The 22,157-nt window shown below is 37.9% G+C and overlaps 2 protein-coding genes across 2 annotated transcripts; one reads left to right on the forward strand and one right to left on the reverse strand.

Moving 5' to 3' along the window:
* The first annotated feature begins 105 nt into the window (after positions 1-105).
* Pgrmc2 (progesterone receptor membrane component 2) lies at positions 106-6,075 on the forward strand. The gene is made up of 3 exons (XM_013306314.1): positions 106-594; positions 1,112-1,261; positions 4,477-6,075. The coding sequence occupies exons 1-3, from the start codon at positions 285-287 to the stop codon at positions 4,581-4,583; spliced, it is 567 nt and encodes a 188-aa protein (XP_013161768.1). The 5' UTR covers positions 106-284; the 3' UTR covers positions 4,584-6,075.
* A 1,355-nt stretch (positions 6,076-7,430) lies between these two features.
* On the reverse strand, positions 7,431-21,787 carry nej (CREB binding protein nejire). Its single transcript, XM_013306076.1, has 23 exons — positions 21,228-21,787; positions 19,537-19,754; positions 18,952-19,159; positions 18,417-18,580; positions 17,833-18,141; positions 17,555-17,749; positions 17,210-17,345; positions 16,134-16,489; positions 15,890-16,023; positions 15,510-15,675; positions 14,967-15,344; positions 13,904-14,848; positions 13,637-13,794; positions 11,947-12,057; positions 11,422-11,740; positions 11,190-11,333; positions 10,639-11,112; positions 10,169-10,402; positions 9,155-9,961; positions 8,683-8,904; positions 8,398-8,577; positions 8,068-8,271; positions 7,431-7,847 (listed from the first exon to the last, which is right to left on the reverse strand). Exons 1-23 carry the CDS (start codon positions 21,310-21,312, stop codon positions 7,431-7,433), a joined length of 6,564 nt encoding a protein of 2,187 aa, XP_013161530.1. The 5' UTR covers positions 21,313-21,787.
* Between the last annotated feature and the right edge of the window lie 370 nt (positions 21,788-22,157).

Consider the following 22,157-nt stretch of genomic DNA (forward strand, 5'->3'; position numbering starts at 1 on the left):
GACTGCATACAAAACTTGAAGATTTTTTTTCAAAAGAATTCATTCTTTTTACTTGATTTCTGTAAATCGAATTGTTTTTGATTTTATTATGAACATCACCATTCGTCATTTTGAATTGGATTGGAAATTGGTAAGGTGACGTCAATCACCAGTCAGTGATTTGAATGATTTTATATATTTTAATTAGATGATAGACGCACAGTTCACAGTTCCTCTGCAGACGGTTTAGTGTAAAACTACATAAGTGTTATTTTTTGAATAACAGTAACTTGTAAGTTTTTAATATGGAGTCTTCGCCGGATATTACAACCCCCGAACCTGAGAGTTCTACGGCTAGTAATACCTTTTTTGAACTCATATACAGCCCCGTGAACATACTTCTTACTGTTATTATTATAGTGTTAGTGTATAAACTATTTAAAAGCAAGTCTACCAAAGTTGCTGCGGTGTTGCCGGAGCTTCCAAAACTACGTAAAGATATGACTGTTGCGGAATTACGGCAGTATGATGGTTCTCAGCCCGATGGACGAGTACTAGTAGCGGTAAATGGCTGGATTTTCGACGTTACCCGAGGCCGTCGTTTCTATGGTCCCGGTGAGTACACTTGTCGGTAAAAGTGTTGTAATATAGGTTTAATTATGAAAATATGTTAATTAGATTGATCAACGAGCTATGCAAGTGTTTATAAATAGAATTGACATAGTGAGTCAGTGTTTATCACCGCCCAGTTTTGTTATGCATTGCATGCTTGCATTTTGGTTATAAGTATATTAAATATAAACAGCATAAATTTTATGCTTGTTCAAAAATCTCATATTCACATTTGAAGGATACATGTGCTATATACATAACTACCTATTTCAGAAGTTTTATAAACATATTGAAAGTATTTACTAATCATATTATTCCAATTGCATATTCTAGTTTTATACATACATATATATATATTAAATATGTTATTGCTTATATATTTGTGACTACCTGCTTTTGTAACAATCTAAAGAAACTGTAAATATACTTTTTTTTTAAATTATGTCACTATATTACATATTAATCTTTATAAATTAATTATAAATTTTTTCTTCATTTAATCAATATTAGTATTTTATAGGTGGTCCATACGCTGCTTTTGGCGGTAAAGATGCATCCAGAGGACTTGCAACATTTTCTGTTACATCATCAGACAAGGAATATGATGACCTCAGTGATCTCAACTCAATGGAAATGGACTCTGTGAAAGAATGGGAAGCACAGTTCAGAGGTAATATTTACTGTGATTTTTAATTTAAGATCTAGAACAGGATAGTTTATACAAGATTTCATTAAATGGAAATCATTAATTTTTTTATACATTCTCATGATTATTTCTAATAGCATTTGAAATTTCAATTTAGTATTTGAAATGAAGATAAACATTCACACACTTAACAGTAAGATTTGTCAATATCTATATTACACTAACTGTCCACTGCAACTCAATCTGTGAGGGTTTAAAATATTAATAGCCTATGTATTTTCTCCAGACTATGTCGAATTTCAGTAAGATCCATGCATTTGTTCTGTAGATACCTTTATAATATTAGAAAAATGTTATTTTGTTGATGTTTGGTGTTTTTCACATTGTTACATAAGTTACTATGTTACATACAAGTACATTTATTGTTTAGTGAACTTATGTAACTGTTTTTAACATCATTAATTTAAGACGAGTTACTTTAACTTGAAATCTTTAACCACAAAAAATGAATATCAACTTGTTGCAGTGGGTTTATAATAGCAAAAGCCTGTCTTGACCATATATTCTAGCACTTGTAAAATTTAAGCCTGTTTTAAAAAAACAAATAATTGAATTACTCTTTAGTTGAAGAACAAGTTACACATTTAAAACTCTGATCAACTAGCTGTCGCCTTTGACTTCGTGCGCTTGTTATTAAAAAAAACTTAATTAGTAGCCTATGTTCCAGACTATGTTCTACATTTACGCCGAATTTCATCAAGAACCATACAGCCGTTCTGGAGATACCTTCAAACAAACATCCATCCAAACATTCACATCAATACTAATATTATAAAGCGGCAGTGTTTGTTTGTTTAAACGCACTAATCTCAGAAACTACTGATCAGTTTTGAAAAATTATTTTTTTGTTGGATAGTCCATTTATAGAGGAAGGCTTTACACTACGACCAATAGTTTTTTTTTAATTCTTTGCGGACGCAGTCGCGGGCGACAGATAGTTTATTATATTAGTAATATTAAAAACTGACCGAGTTTATGTGTAATAACTGTAATGTTTGTTGCAATATTTTTCATAGTTATCAAGACAAAGAAAAATCAAAGCCTTTGTCTGGATGCACTACACTGCTTCAGTATGTTATCAATACTAAGCTTTACAAAAATCAACTCAATGTCTAAAGGTGTTAGTGATAAAATTGATTAACACGGCTTTCATGTACTTTGAGTACATAAGAGTATAAGATAACATTGAATAAGATGTAAAACTTGCAAATTTTTACACAATGTACATTAAAATCATTCTTATTTTAAAGTAATAAGATTCAAAGTTCAACAATTGAATTGTATAATTGTAAGTCTACTTATACAGGCCTCATTTATTCAGAATCATTCGCTAATGTCCTTCTGTATCATTATTTTTTACAGTCAAAATTTCGAAAGTAGGTCATATGTTGAAACAAGTTCAATTTTTAACATCGGTTTACTTTCTAAAGTACGTTTTTTAATCAAAAACAAATGTTCCAAAGCATATTTAAACTTATTAATTAATACTACCGCAAATGTCTTGTAGTTCTCCCTGTAGTGAAAGTAAGGAAATCTACACTAAGAGTAGCTTAAGTGACCAATTAATGTCTTTGAGTGTAGCAGTAAGACTTGTTATTGAAGTGTAAAGTCTGTATACTAGAAAATTTAACATTTTGATCTTGATTCCCATATTATTATTGCATCATCGCATTGAACAAAATTTGGCGCGAATTTGTACGATATCAGTAACGTATTATTTGGCGATAATTTACGTGATGTTGTAAAAAAATTGTCATCTGTTGAGCATTTTGAAGCAACTTTATTTTTTTTTAGTACAATATTCCAATCCGAAGCCGTAGTCAACTTAAACTTTCGTAGCTGTTCTCCCTCCGAAGGTAAAAATAGCTTGAAAAGTATTTTCAAATCGGTCGTGTAAGATGTAGTCTGTTAATACCTTTAGAATGTGTGTAGTATATTTTTAGAGAATTACCCCAAGATGTGACAAATATAGACACAAAATTTGTTTATTTTACTTGTATTTTATGAACTTTACAAAAATTGAATGCAATCATTTTCTTATCAATGTATATTTATTTAGGGATATCTTGTTGTGCAACAAATATGACCATGCCTTATCTACTCTCTATCTTTGATCTACATGACACGCCTAAAGATTGATTCTGTTGTATTATGTTTTTACAAGCTGACCCTTATTTCTCCTGACCGCCTGCGACTCCGTCCGCGCGGAATTAAAAAAAAACTTCATAGTAACCTATGTGCACTTTCAGGTTATGTTCTACATCTATGCCAAATTTTAGCGAAATCCATTCAGTCTTTCTGGAGGTACCTTCAATCAAACATCTATCCATACATCCAAAGATTCGCATTTATAAGATTTAATATATTTTCTCGTACTATAATTAGTGTTTGTTTAATGATATTTAACCTCATTTTTTGTTGTATTTTTTGTTCCTTCTGTGGTATTACTTCCTTGATACATAATTGGTTTCAAAGTTTATTTATAATAAAATCATAAATTATATAATAGCTATAGCTAAAAGTACTTAAACTAAAACATGTTACCATTTTCTATCGCCGATACATTGAAAAAAACTTATCGATTTTTTTCAGAGTCAATGAAATAGAAAACAATTAGATTATTTGAATGTGTCGTTTAATAACCCACAGTTGGATCTGTCTGGATCTTTTAAAAGATCAATATATTCAAATCAAAGTCACAAGATAATTTGAAATCTATAACGTAGCCATATAATAGCTTCTTCAGAGCGCCAGCGGCCATGAGACGTAATAAAACTAAATTAATTTTGCTGGAGTAATGTTGAGGCTCGTTGTTTATCGTAATATATTCAAGGCCATGTACGTGAATGTTGATTAATGTTTATCTGAATTATTATACCTGTTTTGTTTATACACTCATAGTTTTTTTTACGACTGACTTGCGTTAATATGTTGGAAAAAAAGACAATTTTCTTTAACAAGAAAATCATAATGTTACACGGAGTGTTTTTTATTAATATGTTTGTTATACTTTTAATATTACTTCAAGTTTTGGTTTAAAAAGATGTAATAGGGCATTGGCGACATCATGGGAGGGCAGTGGTATACCTCTCCCCTAGAGAATCATAAAATGTAAAAAATCTCTCTATGTCTTTGAAATAAAAAAAGTATTTTTAAAACTTAAAACTTTTGTATTCCAGAAAAATATGAACTGGTTGGCAAACTTCTTAAACCCGGCGAAGAACCTACGAGTTACTCAGACGAGGAAGTAGAGGAGTCCGATGCTGAGAAGAAGAAAGAGAAGTGAAGAGAAAGAGTCCCGAATTCGGCTCCACGGCACGCCAGACTCGACTCTAAATACGATCCTTTAAAAATGTATTTATTATTATTTTTTTATATTTTGATAAAAGCTTTGCTAAGCAAAAAACTATCGTAGACTGATAACCATTCTAACTGTATGTATCGCCTAAATATTATGTTTGTTTTGTCAAAAAAAAATCTGAAATAGTTATAAAGCGCATTTACATTTGTTATCATGTTCTACTCGGTGTTATTTTATTGATAATTTTTCTTTAGGTTTCACGAAATTGATTTGGTGAAGTTTTAATAATTTTTTTTCTCCAATGGTTTAAATATATTGCAGAAATAAAAACAAGTTAGTGTCAGTGCATTGATTTGGTAACATGAAGCTTTCTCACCTACTTTGAGAAGTGTTTAGGCCCTTTAATTTAACATTGTTAATTTTTTTTTACGTTTTATAAGCTAGCGCTTGACCACGATTCCACCTGGTGAAGTGGAAATTTGGTCGAAAGATGGTACGCGCTAGCTTAGTAAGCCTATTCACTCTTCTTTAAATGCTTTTTGCACTTTTGTATGTATTATATAAATGTGTAAATGAATAAGACTGAATGTTGGTGTAAATGTGCGCTGAACGCTGAACTAAAACTAAGAAAATGCTAAAGCACATTCCTAATTTTGTTTGAATGAAAAAAAATATTACGGCTTATTTGAAAATTTATGTCTATATGTGGCAGAATGCAACATAACATTATTTTTATATCAAAAATGGAAATGTAAATTCTGTAAGTATATTTGTCCCTCTTTTACGCATGACTTTTCAATGTCCTTTCTCTTTTGAGCTGTCAAAATGAGCGTCGAATTTATTTTTAAATTAATTCCTATTTGAATTCAATTTCATTTTATGTATTATATACAAAAAAAATCCTCTATAGAGTCAACTTTTATGATCAAACTATTTTGTGTGATCTAATTTTTTTGTTTGCTAAAATGTATCATGAGGCTATGTAATCTGCGAGTAGAAATTGTTTTTGTCTATTTTTGGTACTTAATGTCTAGACATTTATTGGTTTAAGTCAGTAAAAAAAATTATGTGCATAATATAAAACATGTAAAGTTTGAGAGATTCTGAATCTTGAATTGTGTTGAATGTGTGGGTTGTGTGAATTGTTAATCCTTTTGTTTTTTACGTTAAATATAGTTTATTAATCGGCGTAAGCAAAGTGAAAAGGTCCTAAAATGTAATGTTTTTTATCATAAAATGATTTATTTTACTGTAAACCAGTGAGTAATGTACCTTGTATGTAACCTTGTTGGAAATTTTTAAGGTCAATTTAACTTATGTTTTATTTATTTTATTTTTGTTTTATATTTCAGACATAAAATACACGGATATTAATTTTACGATTACAATCATTTTCTGATTTGCATACGCCGACGTATTGTAAGTGCTATATACATGTAAATATTGAAGGCATTTATGTATCTTACGTAGATTTTAATAAAATTTAAACTTTCTGTTGCTGAAATATGTTTTATGCGATGTTGTTTGTAAAAAGTGTATTCTTTGTTTTTTTTTTTAATTAAACTAATGTTTTTTATTGGAATGGTGTAGTTTTAATGAGCAATTCTTCTTAAGTTCTCTATACCCAAACTTTTAAGAAGTATGACCTCTAGTAGTTGACATACATTTTTAGTAGGGAATGCGAATTGGGGTTTTTGGGATCGCGAGTAGCAAAATCCCCGCTTTGTCTCTAATACTATCATTATTTACTAAAATGGCGTTACGCAATAAATGGTTCTGACTGAATGTTCTTGGTTGAGCCAGCTGCTACCTGGTAAAATAAAAATGCACCCAGTCTGCTTGCCCTTGATTTACGTGGTCTCTTATGGAGTTCTGATACGTTTTGGTCTCTGTCTTGTAAAATAATATGAGAGGGATGACAAGGTATCGCAAGTTAGTGTCAATACAACAGAAACCCATTTATAGTTTCCTAATTCCATTGGATGGCAGTTGGAAAATATGTGAACTAATAATGTCATTTTGACAGCGTTATATTTTACCCAATGAGGGAACGGGGGCAGCGGGGTTTATGTTGCTATTTTCATAATTTCGAAACTCCATAAAATTTGAGGCGAGACGTTATGGCATGTAGGTTCAGATAACCGATTCGGTCAATATCAACTTAAATAGTAAGGAATTACTATAAGAACTCAGGTCCAATTTTCTGTAGTTGTAACATGGCAGCTTTTCGGAAGTTAGGAAATTTTTGCTCACTCACTGGTAACCCTTAAAACTTAGACGCTCCTCTGTCAATGTCAACTTACTGTCATAAAAGTGACATGTTATTTGTTGGACTATACGTAGTCGCATTTTTTCTATTTTTTATAGATTGAATTGAATGCTTATGCATTTATGGTAATCGTCGATAGGAATGGGTTTTGGAGTAATAATACTCAAATATTAATACAAATTTTAATAATTCTTATTTTCTTTATTAACCTATATTTTTATACAATAGTAAACGTTCTGGGGTACAGTTGGAACAAAAACAACGGTCTATAATGATCACATAATTATATTATAAAATGATTTAATTACATTAAAACAGAATAAGTATAATAATATACCTACGCTACGAACAACTTACAATCATAAACGCAGAAGCGGACAAGGATGTACTCTTCTCTTGTATTTACAATTTGTACATTGAGCGCTCTCGTAATATTCATACGTCCATCGCTCTACACCGATAATAAATAGTGCGCATGTGTGTCTGTGTGTGGGGGCGCGGCGCCGCGCTACGCTATATGGTACAGGTGCGGCGCGCGCGGGGCGAGGGGCTTATGTACAACACTACAACTGCTCGACGAACTTGGTGAGTTGGTCCTGCGGCGTCATGGGCGGCGGCTGGTCGTCGGGCGCGTGGTGGGGCGCGGCCGGCGCGGGCGATTGCCGCAGCAGCAGCAGTTCCGAGGGCGTAGGCGGCCGCGGCGAGGGCGTCGCGGGTGGCGAGCGCTGCAACACGCCACCCACGCCCACGCCGCCGGGGAAGTAGCGCGCACTAAGGCGCGGCGCGCCGCCGGTCGCGTACGGCGCCCGCATGCCCAACATCCCGCCCGCCACACCACCCACCCCGCCCACGCCCGCCACGCCGCCGCCCTGCTTGAACCAACCGCCGCTCGCCATGCCCACATTGCCCACGCCGCCGACGCCGCCTCCCGATACTCCACCCATGTTAACTCCGCCCACGCCACCGACGGCTCCTCCCACCTGACAATAATATCTTATGTTACATTTCCACATTCTATCGTGAATTATACCGTGAGTAACACCGCCTGAATTAAAATTTAAGATACTACAAATTTTTAAATGGTTATAAAAATAGATGTCAAGAATGTCTTGCAAACCCAGGATTTGTAGAAGTAATCGGAGAAAGTCCATGTCTAACTGTGGGCTCAGATATGTTGATAAGGACGGTAAAATAACGTACCTGTGTCTGTTGCGGCAGCATCTGGTGCATTTGCACCCTCTGCTGCTGCGGTTGCATCATGTGCTGCAGTTGCTGCTGCTGCTGCTGCACGCCGCCCACGCCAAGCCCCACGCCGCCGATGCCCACGCCACCCGCGTTGCCCACATTACCCACGGGTCCGACGCCTCCTACTCCGCTGGCGACCTGTTGCTGGCTCTGGGCGTTCTGTTGTAAAAACATTTAACTGTTGAATACATTGCCACAAGAACTTAAGTTTATTTACTAGAGAAATATAATAATAATAATTATTAATGTATAACATTTATAAATATCTTGTCCTTGTGTACTGACCACTAATTGCCTTTGTTTGATGAAGGCCGCCATGAGCGGCGGGTTGGACTTGAGGATCTGCAGGATTTCCTGCTGCTGGTTGTGACTGGTGGGCGAGCGCAGCGTCGCCATCAGCTGCTGCAGCGCCTTCTGGTGTACCTGCGGCGGCGTCTGCTGCGGCCCTGGCGGCGGCGGCGCTCGCTAAAACATCATAAAAAGTGTTAACTACTGTTTGTAGAATTGTACAAATTTGCCGATGTTTTCTAACCGAACGCAATGTACGCAAGGACATGTGCATGTGTGTACCTGCTGCAACTGCTGCTGCGCGGCGTGCGGCGGCTGCTGGGGCGCGTGGTGCTGCAGACGCGGGTGGTGCTGCGCGTGGTGTGGTGGGTGATGCAGCGGGGGTGGCGCGGCGCGGTACCGCGGAGCCCACTCGCCTCGCACGCCACCCGCGCACCCCGGCGGGCCCATCGCCGCCTGCTTGCCGTACGAGGGCGCTTGCTGACGCGCCGCTTCCTCTTGCACCTGACACACACAAATTCAACATTAACATTAGCGTCGATTTGTTATTACAAGGCAATAAGGGGTCTTACCATGACATTATGTATGTTACATTGTCTGCATTCTGCGATTGTTTAATCATAATATGTAATTTAGAAACGATTACAATCTTAATATAATAACCTTTTATTCTTAACCTAAAACAAACTTTTGGTTGTTTACCTTTTCTCACACAGTTTGATTAGGTCACGGATGGCAAGGCAGTAATACGTACCTGCTGCAGTACCTTCTGCACGTTGTGTGGCAGCGCGTGCGCGGCGGGCTTGGCAGGCGCGGAGGTGTGCGGAGGCGAGGCTAGCGGCACGCTGGCGTGCGGCGGTGAGGAAGGCGCGCAGGCGCCGCGTGTGTTCATGGCGGCGACGCGTCGTCGCAGCAGCTGCTGCTGCTGCACGCGCTGCTGTACCTTCTGCTGCTTCAACTTCTGCTTGATGCTGCTGCAGAACGGCACCGAACACTTGGATTCGGTGCAGTGCTTGGCGTGGTAGCAGCAGAGCGCGATGAGCTGCTTGCAGATGGGGCAGTCGCCCTTCGTCTTCCGCTTGCAGATCTTGGTGTGGGCGACGACGCGCTTCATCTTCTGGCACGAGGGCAGGCGGCAGTTGGCGTCGCGGCATTGGCACGCGTGCACCAAAGACTGGATGCAGCGCTGGATGGAGAGCTTGCGCGCCTCTTGCGGGTTGGCCTGCTTCATGTCGCCAGGCGAGGAGTCCACATCGATGTCGAGGCCGAGCTTCTCCATCTTGTGTGGGTGTCCCTCCTTCTCGTGGCAGGGCACGCAGAGGTCGAAGTCGTCGCAGACGGTGCAGTGGAAGCGCGTCTCGACGTGCGACTTGCAGCTATTGCACGTATACACGAACTTGTCCTGGCCCTGGTTGTGCAGCTCGTACAACATACACAGCGTGGAGAAGCGCGCGCGCCGCGTCGACGAGAACTCGTAGTGGCGGTCACGCGCCATCGTCAGGAACGCGTCGCGCCCGTCCATCAGATCGCAGTTCACTAACGGGTCGGGGTCCTGGATTGGCTGCATTTATTAAAAAAAAAAAAAACAAATTGTATCAATACTCAACCCAGTTCAGTTTGTCTAGCTAGATTGTATTTTGGATACTACATGTAGATATCAATAATTTAAGAATTTATGAAAGCTGTGTATATTTGCTTAGTAAAAACATTTACAATTGCCTACTTTGGATACATGTTAGTGTGGGATATATTTGCGATTGCCACTTACCGCTAAGCTGGCGGCAGACTGTGCGGAATGTAGCCTGATGACAAAGAACACCTCCTTATGTTTCTCCATGGTGGCAAATATCTTTGCACTGAGATCGCTGCCCTGCTGCTGGTCGCTCTGCTTCTTGCTGTTCTTTCTCTGCGCCGCCTTCGATTTGTTCGATTTCTTTGCCTTCTTCTGGCCTTTCTTCTTACCATCAGGACCTTGCTCATTTTCTTCAGAAGACTGGAATATCTAAAATAATGTTAGACATATTCTCTCTAACCTCTGCATAATAAATATGATGATGTATGAATGGGGTGGAATTTTGAAAGCATATTAATAAATAATTTTGTTGAAATTCAGAATGAGATGTAAGCATAAATAATATTTTACTTAATTATTACTCATTTCATGTAAAATAATTTTGAAACAAAATATTTCTTGTAAATTATACAATAGTTAATGGAACATGATCGGTGAATACTGACCACTGCCTCGGCGGCCTCTGCTTGCTTCCTCTTCTCCTCCTCCTCCTGGTCCAGCTCCTTGATAGACTCCTCCAGGACGTTCGGCCAGAAATCGCCCTCGAAGTAGGGGAGCTCTGCCGCCGAAGAGATATTGTCCTCCATCGCTTGCTTAAGTATATCTTTGTAATCTAATATTATTCTCTCTATGATACCTTTATCTAACATCTTTTTATACCACTCTTGCAACCTTTTAGGTTTGGGTATCTTTTGTTCGGGCGGATGGCAGTGGAAAATATAGTCGTCCCCCTCCGATGGGGGACATGCCCAAATATGGGCCATCGTGTACCCCAATTGCTTGGCGTAGTCCAAATAACCTAATAAAATCTCATGATATACCGCAGTCCTATACTGTCTAGGTTGGAAGAAATGTACAGAGTCTAGATATGCTATATAAACACGCCTCGTGTTTGGTGACGGACTTTCACTACCATATTCCTGAAAATAAAATAACAATAAGTACGCAATAAAGGATTAGATATTCAACAATTCAATGTATATTGAACCAAACATACCTGCACATGCATTCCAAAGAAACATATATCAGTTCCATCCACTTCTTCAAATGCAAATAACGCTTTCGCCCGATACGGGAATTCAGGAGACAATTCACTTGATTCTACAAATCTAGATTTCATACCTGGCTTAACTTCTACAATCTGAAAATGCAAATCATTTTAAATAAAAATTATTAGTTCCAAGTGGAACAAATACAATATGCTTGCGATGTAGTATGATAGTACGTACCTTATCAGAAGATGCGACCACCCTGATATGCACCTCGCCCGCACCAGCCTCTTTCTTCTTAAGAAAATTATTGACTCTAGTCTCAATATAAATGCCGAGCTTCGAAGTGGGCAACTTCTTTGCACAAAACTTGTTATCTTTCCGCTTGGCCCCTTTCTTCTTGAAACAATTATCACAGCAGAAGCCCTGGGGCCAAATCTGGTCGTGGTGGAGTACGCATATCTGATGCTGCTTCCGCCCACAGTCCATGCACACCACAAACGGTTCTTGCTCCAAATGATCGTTTTTCATTTCTTTAAATTGATCCTTCTTGATGGCTCTAAAAATTTTAACTAAATTTAATCATTTACTAATGATATTAAATAGCCATTTTTACATCAAATTTGTTTAATAATTTTAACTAAAAATACAGCTGATACTATAAAATAATTAACATATTTCATCGGTATTGAAATTGTTGAAAAATAAGTGAAACAGATAAAAATGTTGTGAATAGTAAATAAGGAGGAGAGAAGGTAAACTTACGTCTGTGGCTGTAGCGGGTCGTCTCCGAGCGTGACGGTGTCGCCCTGGATGTCATTGAAGCACTTCTGGCAGAAGGTGTATCTATCGGACACAACCCCATACGCTTTTAGACTTTATTCACAAGGCCGATCCGTAGCGATGGTAGTGGTGTGAAGCGTGACAGGAACGTTTTGAGTGCAGACAAGGAGGTGCGTGGAGAGGGCGAAAAAAAATTAGTAAGCAACGACAACATAAAAGGGATTAGTTGTTAGACAGTTCACAAAAATATTGTGGCGACAGTATGGCTAACAGTCGACAGCGAAATCTACTCGAGCACGACACCAAAGAACACTGTTCGACACAGGTCTCATACAAATAATACACAAGCAGAGGAAGGCTAGCTAGGTACTGCTTCTACCTGCACGTGTAATAGCACTACGTATATGATGCGGTAGGGGAAACAATGTTCATACAATCATGACTATGTTGAAGTATTGCTCAAAATTACTTATAGCTAGCAACGATTCTCACATATAATTTTAGAAACAAAGTTAAAAAGATCATTATGCAATGTTTTGATGATGACTAAAATTAAGCCCTCGCGCCTTTATCCAATCGGAGTAGACAGACATAACAATCGTAATCCATCCATTTCGCTGAGCCTATTAAACTTCAATCTATGTAGTTTCTTTATACTTTTGCCTTTAATTGCTCAGTTTTTATTTTTCAAAATCCAACATACTGAAATTTAAAATCCAAAATCAGTTTCATTTCAACAGAATGGAATATTAAAGAATATATTTAATTTTTTAATTTTAATTTTCCGAAATATTTTTAACAGAATACAGAATGATTCAAATAGTTGATAAAATACAACCCTTTTAAAGCATGAGAGCTAGTTTTATACATACTGTTGTATGTTATTATTATTTATTTATACTTTTCATATTTACTTTGTTTCTAAAACTAATTTGTTTAAGTTATTAATTGATACGACCTTGTCATATATGTGACAATATCTTAATCAGTGATAGCTATTTCAAGACCTTAATTCAAGGCTCCTTGATAAGTATTATATAAATTAATGTTCGACATTTAAAACGTTAGGGACAATGTTAGAAAAAAAATATTTCGGCCTTGAATTAAAATGTTTTTATTTCTCTATGCCCAAAAGATTATGAAAACAATTAATATCTGTCTTTATAGCCAATTACATGTTAAACTGTCTAACCTTTTCCCAAATGTATAATTTTGATTTAATAGAGACTTTTGTTCATAGATATTCAATATAAAATAGAAAAAGACAATCATAAATATCATTTGTCCTGGCACACAGTACTTTAAGGACAACAATAAAAGCTCAAAAACTCAAAGTTAAATTGTAAAAAATATGAAATGTTATTACCAATTAGTTAAAAATTAAGTGTGCTTACAAGATCAACCTTAACCTTCAAAATATTTCCACAAAATTTTACTCTTTCCATGATTGTCTTTTTCGCGAATTGGCAACCATGAACAATTAACAGTTTTGTTTACCCTTAATTTTTCTACTTCCGTATTAGATTAATTGATTAAGAAGTTTTTGTCGCATTGTTCATGGTCAAGAATTTTTTTAATAAAACTATTTTATACAATTTAGTTCCCAAATATTTTCAATATTGGAGATCTAAGCTGTATACAAATAATTATTTTAAAATGTTTCATTACCAACCTATTTTGATAGCTGAAGTACTTGGCGTCGCGGGGTATCGTGCACAGCTGCTTGCCGTAGCAGCACAGCACTTGAGGGTTAAACGTGTACTTCCTCCCGCAACAGTATCCCAGGTTTTGCATCACTGGGTCAATCTCTTGCTCAAACACCTCCGACAGCTAAAACCATCAATTCAAATTATTGTATGCAGCATTCAATCAAAAATCTAACTGAAGAATTCTAAAGAAATATGGGTTTGAAATAAAAAAAGAACCAAAAATATCTCACCTTTGTACAATACCTGTAGACCCTAGAGTTCTTTCTGTTGTAAAGCCACGCATTATCGAACATCAGCCAGACGTCGTCCACATACTCCCACGGGTCTTTGTATTCACCTCTGTCCAGCTTCATCTTAATGGTGGACAGATCTATTGGCTTCGTCACAATGTCAAAGTAGTCAGGAATGCCCAGGGCTTGTGCGTCGACTGGCTGTCGAAACGGCAGCGACTCCGGGTCCAGGCAGAACAATTTCTCCAACGTGGGCATCAACGCCTGCCGCAAATCTTCAGGTTTGAACACGAACATTTTCTTCGGTCCCCGGTCGGGCTCGACGCTGGAGACGCTCGCGGGCCCTTCGCTCGGTTCCTCTTTAATTTCTTGTTTTATCTCTTGTTTAACGGAGAAGTCGGGGTACCTGTCGGTCCTGTCCATGGGTTCCTTATCGCCGGGCGTCTCGGCTCTCATACCTTTCCCTCCGCTGTCCTCGTCGGGCTCTTCCTTTATTCTAATGTCGTCCTGCTCCTGTTTGATCCGCACGTCCTCGGGACTGTCTTCGGCGGAAGCGGCGGCGTTAAGCGCCGCTTTCTGCGCTGAGACGGAGGCGGGTCGTGAGGCGGGGCGCGGATCGGGCGCGGGGCTGGGGTGCGGGTGCGTGTGCGGCGTGGCGGGCGTGCCGGGCGGAGGCGGGCCCGCAGAATTCACGGGGTTGGGGGACGCCGTCGACTGGTCGCTTCGGAACGAGGAGTGGTTCATGAAAGGACTCGCGACGGGGCCCCCCGACAGGCGGACTTTAGTCTCCTGCTGGTGGTTCGGCGACGCCAGCGGTGCGGGGCCATTGGTTTGCATAGATTGGTACTGTGGCGCCGGGGAAGTCATCGGCTGTCCGAAGGGTGACATTCCGGGATTGCCTACGCTGCCTACACCCACGGAACCCCCGTTAGGTGTTTGAGGCATCTGCAAAAATATTACGAATTTACTTGATATAACACATTTTATCATTGAGTGTTTAAAAAATAAAGCAATGAATAACTAGAATTAATAATCTTTGATGATTTAGGAATAATATTCATACCTGATTAGGACTAGGTCCCGGAGGTCCTACTAGATTATTCTGGAAGGCCATGCGACTCGCAGGCATTGGCAAAGACATGCCAGGTGAAGGTATTCTCAGTCCGAGGCCGGGCGGCGCGGATCCCAGGCCGGGTCTCGCCAGACCTACTCCGGGCCCCACGCCCGGGCCTACGTTGGGCCCGACGCCAGAGCCAGGTCCAGGTCCAATAACACCTCCGGGCGCCCTCACTCCCAGGACGCCGGCGGACATGACACCAGATTGTTGCATCTGTTGCTGCTGCTGCTGTTGTTGTTGCTGTTGTTGTTGCTGCTGCTGTTGTTGCTGCTGTTGTTGTAATTGTTGTTGCTCTTTTCGTTTTTGTCTCTTTTCTTCTAATTCCTGTTTATTTATTTTATATTTAATACAATTTATTTTAAAAAGCATGACTCTAAAACAAAACCGAACTGGGATCTTTACAAAGCATAATCTGATAGCAATGATGGGATATTTGGATGCTTCGCTTAAATTAATGCTTAGTGTAATGTAGTTATTTGGAACACTTACCTTTTGTATTTTGTATATTTTTTCAGCGAGTAGATGATAGTATTCAGACCTAGTGCTCGCCATTTCATACATGTCACCTTCGACCTTTCTCGCATACGCGACCAAATTGTGCATTCTCTTGTCCAGCATTGCTGTGGGGTCCGGCGTCGGAAATATAGCTTGCACCCTGTAGGTTAATGGCTTATTGTCAAGAAGATGCTAAGAAAACTTACTAATTACATATGACTCAAATTCCATGACATGGACCAATCTAAAATAAAAGATAATTGATAAAATAATGTTGCTTAGTTTATCAAATAAACTTTTCAAATGTTATAAAATATCTTATTACTTATATTTCATATTATATCTACCAGGATTGAGTAAAAAAAAAAACTTACAGTTTATGAACTAGATGGTTTCTGAGATCAGCAGTTATAGACTGGTGCCATTCCTTGGTCCCTGACACCGGGTTGGCGGTGACGGGCCCGCCGGGCAGCTGCAGCGTACCCGTCGTCATCTGAACAAACGAATGCTTCATTGCATTTATAACATATACAACTCTTTTCTATATCAAGTTGCATATCAACTGTTCTAGAATTGTGTGACTTATTTTGAGTTAGATAAGTTGTGTTAGAGACTCACAAGTTGCGTTTGCTGCTGCTGTTGCTGCTGCAGATCAGGCATCGTCTGCTGCGCGTAGAGCGGTTGTAGGGTGGGCTGCGGGGCGTCGGGCAGTGCTGGTCGCGGCGCCGCCATGCGCGCCACGCCGCTGCGGAACCCGCCCGCCATGGAAGTGGGGCACGTGATGCCGAGCGCCTCGTAGGCGCGCTTCATATCGCCCGGCGCAGGCGCGCCCGCACCCCCCGTGCCCGCCACACCGCCCACGCCACCCGCCAGCGGCGCGTTCAGTGGACCTGCGCCCCCCGCGCCCGCGACCGCCGCCACGCCACCTGTCGGCCCGCCTCCAGCGGCCCCAGTCGTCGCGTGCGAAACTATTGCTGAACAAATTTATGCACTTTAATAAAAGATCATGTCATAAGTAAGTTTTGTTGATACGGTCTAACGCTATTCAAATCTAGACCTATTTTTATATTTCATTTCACACTAAAGTTTCAACGTGTTCAACGTTCAAATTTTACTCCCAATACATTATAAGATTAAATGTAATTCTTTATTTAACAATTTACACTAATAAGAACTTTTTGGTTTAAATTTAGATATTGGTTCAGAATAGAACATAAAAATATTACCTTCTCCCTTTAAATTCCTTTTACGCATAATTGCACGTTATTAACATTAAATATATTTTTCGTAAGGTAGATTAAATTATTTATTTAGTTTTGACAATCAGAAACAAACAGATGAATTCTAATTATTTCAATCAAACCTATGATTATTTTAAAATAATAACTACAAATTATTATTAAAACAACTTTCGTTAATAAACTACTTAACACTTTTTTACTTAAAAAGGGTACTTCGGAAATTTCAAACACAAACACTATGATAAAAGCACCAGTAAATAAAATCTGACAGTTTTATGAACAATAATTTTATAAATACCCTGCATTAAAAAAAATACTTCTAGCCTACCCTAAATTAGTACCATTTTGCGATTGAATATTTTTAAATAATTAAGTACAAATTAATTTTTAATGCAGTCATTTAGATTTTAATAGAACCAATCTTGACTGCAATTTAAATCGTAAATAACTTACGGTTCATTGTACTGCTTCTTCTATCTGCCTGTTTCAGAGGTAAACAGACTGGACAGTCATTCTTGTTACAGTGCTTCCAATGATTTATTATTTGTCTTGATGATGAGCAGTGAGGTATCGCACAGTTCTTGCCCGCCTGCAAACAAGTAATTACATTAAACATTTAACAAATAATTTAGCTACATACCCTAATTCGTACATTTATTAATTAATAAAAATTATAAGATAAGCATTGGGTTTATTCAGTTCCATATCCTTACTTGAACTTTTCTATATTTCATTACAACCTTACTATTCTCTACTAACAGTCAATGCAAGAATTTGACTCAAGCAGCCGATATTCACCTGACAAGACATCATGTGGTTGAGGACACCCTTCATTGTCTTGCAGTGCGGCAGCGTGCACTGCCACGTCTCGCCGTTCTGTGACTGCGACTCGCGCCGCTGGCACTTGTGCGCGTGCAGCAGGAGCACCAACTGTTGCTGTATCAGCTTGCGCTTCTCGGGGTCCGCGATCGAACCGCTAGGTGGCGCCGCAGACTAACGGTGACAAACATTTCAAAAATGGTTTAGTTATATAGAGATTGAAGTTTTTAACACTATACAAATTTTTATTTACATACCTGTGTAGCCGATTGCGGTTGCGATTGGCCACCGGCGGGCGCACCCGGCGTCTGCGGGGAGGGCGCGGGGGGCACAGCGGGCGCGGCGCCGCCCGCCGGCGCGCCCGCGTCCGGGGGCCCGAAACGCACGCCCTGCGGACAGCGCGCGGGCGGCGATTGGCCGTACGTGGGATGATAGGGCGCCAGCGGGTGGCCGCCGCCCCCCGGCGCCGCCATGCGACCAACGTGCTGCAGCCCGCCGCGCATGCCCACGCCCACACCCACGCCTACCCGACCGCCCAGGGGACCGTTCTGCATTACCTGTGACAACTTTTGTCAAATTAGAGATTTTAGATTACTTGTCATGGTGTACATTTTACCAATGTGATGGATATTTATGGTGGATAAAAGCACAGAATCAAAATATTGTTGCATGATTGAAAATTACTAATGAAATTTTTAGTTAAAAAAATATACCAATACATTCAAACATCATAAATACATTGGGAAATATTCATGGGGTTGTTTAATTTTACTTATGCTAATGCTGAATTAGACAATAATAATTTATATTTTAATGATATATTAAATAATATTATACTTACTTGCGTGTGTGGGTGATGGGGAGCCGACGGGTGATGGTTGTTAGTTACTAGTGTTGAGAGCTTATTTACATTGTTAATTATCCCACCGCCAAGCATCCCAGCACCCGTCATGTTACTGTTTGTCACTATCATATTGCCTCCAACATTGGTTACATTCATTCCACCTGGAACAAATATATTAATTGTTAAATACAACAAATATTCAGCATCAAACCTCTTTACATTGAATGCAATTATTGTGCTAATATACTTTTGAACAATAATCTAATTTTGTGTAATTGTGCTAAGGAGAAATCATTAGACTGCCATATTTTTACACTATTATACAGTTTTTCTAATTATCCAACTTGATATAAATATATACTACTGTAAATTTTCAAATAAATGAAAAAATGGCAGTTTAAAAAAAAAAATTGCCTTACAGTCAGTTGATACTGTCAAAACAGTCTTTATATACAAATGGTAGTGCAAAAATCACAGTTAAATATTTAGCTTTCGTTACTACAACACGCTGGAATAAAAATAGGAGCCTTACCTTGAATGGAACTCATGGGCATGTTAGAATGCAGTTGATTTGGATGACTTGTATTTGGCATTAACTGTGGGTGCAAATTACCCATTAAGTCTTTGGACACAGAAACATTGGGAGGTGATTGCAGATTAGGACTTTTACTCCCTAGTGTGCCCAATCCTAACGGATTGTTGTGGCCAACTAAACCACTCTTATTGCCCTGTGAAAAGACCGGGAAACATAATAACTTATTAGTATGATTTTGTAAAAAAAATATATAAATTAAAATATATTGAAAATGGTAAAAACATCAAACATAAATGTGTAGGAATTAAACATTTGTGATTGTTTTGTTTTAACTACAATTTTTTTTTAAAGTTATGGCACAAAATATAGCCAAATAAATACAATTTAAGTATATATATTGACACATGCATAGTCTGAAACCTTGACAGAATAAATATTTTGCTCTGAAATTATCTGTCCATATACACAATAATGACTAGAAGACATTAAGGTCACTTATAAAATGAAAATACAACTGTAAAAAGTTAATTAAAATGAATTGAAATTTTAAATATGTAAAACCCTTCAGTCCCAGATACTCACTTGTTGTATTAGATGACTGTTAATATGTCTATGCATAGCTGCGGTTGGGTCATCACCATTGAGTTGCTGCTGTGGGGCCATTTGTGGCCCAGGGCCTGGCCCTTGAGCTGGAGGCTTCGGCCCCGTTACACCAGGTTGCTCGCCCCAGGACCCCGCCATCAACTCATCTGGGAGGTCCTTTTCCAAGTCGAACATGTCAAGGTTCGAAAACCCATCTACTGAAACAGGCATTTCATATTTGGTAAATCTGTTTCTTAAAATAAACCTAGTCCATCATGAGACAGTATAATCAGTAAATTTCTTTATTTTTCATGATTTAATGTACAAAAATATTAATGAGAAACTTTTATTTGCTCCTGAGTAAAAATATTAATATTATTAATAACATATTTTGACATGGCTATGAAAAAGTATATTTTATGCTTAAATATGAAGTGATAAAAAGGATTAACATACTCTAAGTAAAATTGAAATTGAAGCACAATCTAACCAAATTAACCTAGACATGTATATAAATATGTTTTAAATGCTTTTAATTACTGAAAAAAACACTTCAACAATCATCATTATTTCAAGATTAGTGTAGTTCAGATTTTAATATAACATTTTGGAGTTTATATCATTAAAAGGTAAAATTGATTGTAAATAATAAAGTTAATAATTAAAAATTTATGTTTAAACTAGGTATATAAATAGGTTTTTATTAATTTTCTCATGCTATAAATATCAAAAATAAACTTAATAGCCGAGAACTAAATCAACTTTTATATTTATATACAAAAAATAATACCAACAAAAGTATATTTTGATAAAAAAAATATTCCTATAGCCAATACATTTTTAAATTCCATCCAGATTGAATTAAACATGCCAAAATAAATGCTTTAAAAATTGTATCTAAGTTTCATCGAAGAATTAAGATTCATAGTTACCTTTGAGTTCAGAGAAAAATCAGTTTTGAATAATTTAAATTAATTAAAATATAACATATTAACCTTGGTAACAAATTCAGATGTTTCTATTAGCAAAAACTCATAGGGCATAGATAGAATTTGACATTATTAGTTATAACCAATATTTCAGTTACTTGTTTCAATAATTAAAAAAAACAAAACATAACCCATTTTTAGCATAACAAGAATATGCAGTTTTAGCAATTTACTTTTTAAATCTACTAAAATATGGGACAAATTTAATTAGGAGAGATCATTTACCTTCGTAATGCAGTGTTTTATTGAATATTAAATCATAAAACATCATATTTTGGTCTCTATGAATGACATCAGGAATAAACATTAAAATCATATTTTGAACAAAAATTACCTAAATTGTAATGGCGATATGTGAGAAACTGTATTTAATATGTAGTTTATAATTTGTGTTACGATAAAGCATTGTAAATATAACTCTACGTATGTGTAAAACTTTATCATGAATCTTTTTTATAGTAAGTTTTGACTTGAAGTGCTACTTTAATTTACAAAAATTCGTATTGTAGGAAGATTAATATCCTTATTAATATCTTTTCATTCTTTTTTCTATGTTTTACGCTCATAGAACAATAATACGACGCAAAACTTACAAGGCGCTAACAAGAGCGAATGTAAAATGTCAAAAATCTTTGCTAGATAATATGACAGAAGTGTTTGTGAAAACCTCAAAAGTTTTATAAAATACACAAAAATACTCACCCGCGGTGTCTGAGGGACCCTGAAAAGGGTCCCGGATCATCTTAGCTCGCTTGTTAGGCGGCTCATCAACATGATGATCGGCCATGGCTCTGTTTACTAAACGTAAGCCGTCGTGAATATTTCGGCCCGCCGATTCAAATAACACTTTTATGTCTTATAACTTCAAGAAATAACATTATAAAGCGATTTATGATCCACTAAAATTAAATTCACCCACATCCCGATCGTTCGATGTCCTTCAGACCATTGAAGGCACATATTAAAATTTCTCACTCAAGTATTCGCCATTACAAAGCTCGGAATCGAAGAGCTACACAGACCCTCTCACCATCTTCCGTCGGAACTAGCACAATAAATGAAAACAAATCACTAGATTTTTGCTGCTTTATTGGACTTATTTTACCGAAATAATAACACGATTTCACTTATCTCTTTAAAATATACGGAATGGTAGAGTTTATGAAAAAATGATGTAAGAAAAAACAGCAAATTTACACGACAAATTCCGAAATACTTCTTGGTCTCTCCAGCGCAAAATGGCGGCTGTTGATGAAAACTTTTTCTACGCTTGTCAGAAAATGTCGGCCTATAAAGAGACCGCGGTCGCTGATTGGACGATGTTAACCACGTGACTGCCGGAAGTGCCGTTTTGACGCAGGATAGGACAATTCTTCTGACGTCACTACGTTCAAACTCGAAACTTTCCGAAGTTACCCGAAGACCTCAAAGTCGAAATAAAAATTTTCTTTAAACTCAAATCATGGTTTATTTTAGTAGACATGGTTCATTTACTAGTAGAAAGTTGTTTAAATATTTATTTCAAGCAATTATTTCCATGAAATTCATAATGATTTCAATTACAAACAAAATTTTTAAATTCTCCCTCCAATTCGGGAGTGGCAATCATCAATACGACGTGTCTTGATCTAT

Source organism: Papilio xuthus, unplaced genomic scaffold, assembly GCF_000836235.2.
Source record: "Papilio xuthus unplaced genomic scaffold, Pxut_1.1 DF828258.1, whole genome shotgun sequence".
Classification (NCBI taxonomy): domain Eukaryota; kingdom Metazoa; phylum Arthropoda; class Insecta; order Lepidoptera; family Papilionidae; genus Papilio; species Papilio xuthus.

Excerpts from the sequence above, each read along its gene's own strand:
- nej (XM_013306076.1), bottom strand. The coding sequence starts at position 21,312 with ATGGCCGATCATCATGTTGATGAGCCGCCTAACAAGCGAGCTAAGATG. Across the intron at positions 11,741-11,946 it reads GACCCGCTACAGCCACAGAC|AGCCATCAAGAAGGATCAAT; the intron begins GTAAGTTTACCT and ends TAAAATTTTTAG. Across the intron at positions 9,962-10,168 it reads AGTCTGCCGCCAGCTTAGCG|CCAATCCAGGACCCCGACCC; the intron begins GTAAGTGGCAAT and ends TAATAAATGCAG.
- Pgrmc2 (XM_013306314.1), top strand. The coding sequence starts at position 285 with ATGGAGTCTTCGCCGGATATTACAACCCCCGAACCTGAGAGTTCTACG. Across the intron at positions 595-1,111 it reads CCGTCGTTTCTATGGTCCCG|GTGGTCCATACGCTGCTTTT; the intron begins GTGAGTACACTT and ends AGTATTTTATAG. Across the intron at positions 1,262-4,476 it reads ATGGGAAGCACAGTTCAGAG|AAAAATATGAACTGGTTGGC; the intron begins GTAATATTTACT and ends TTTGTATTCCAG.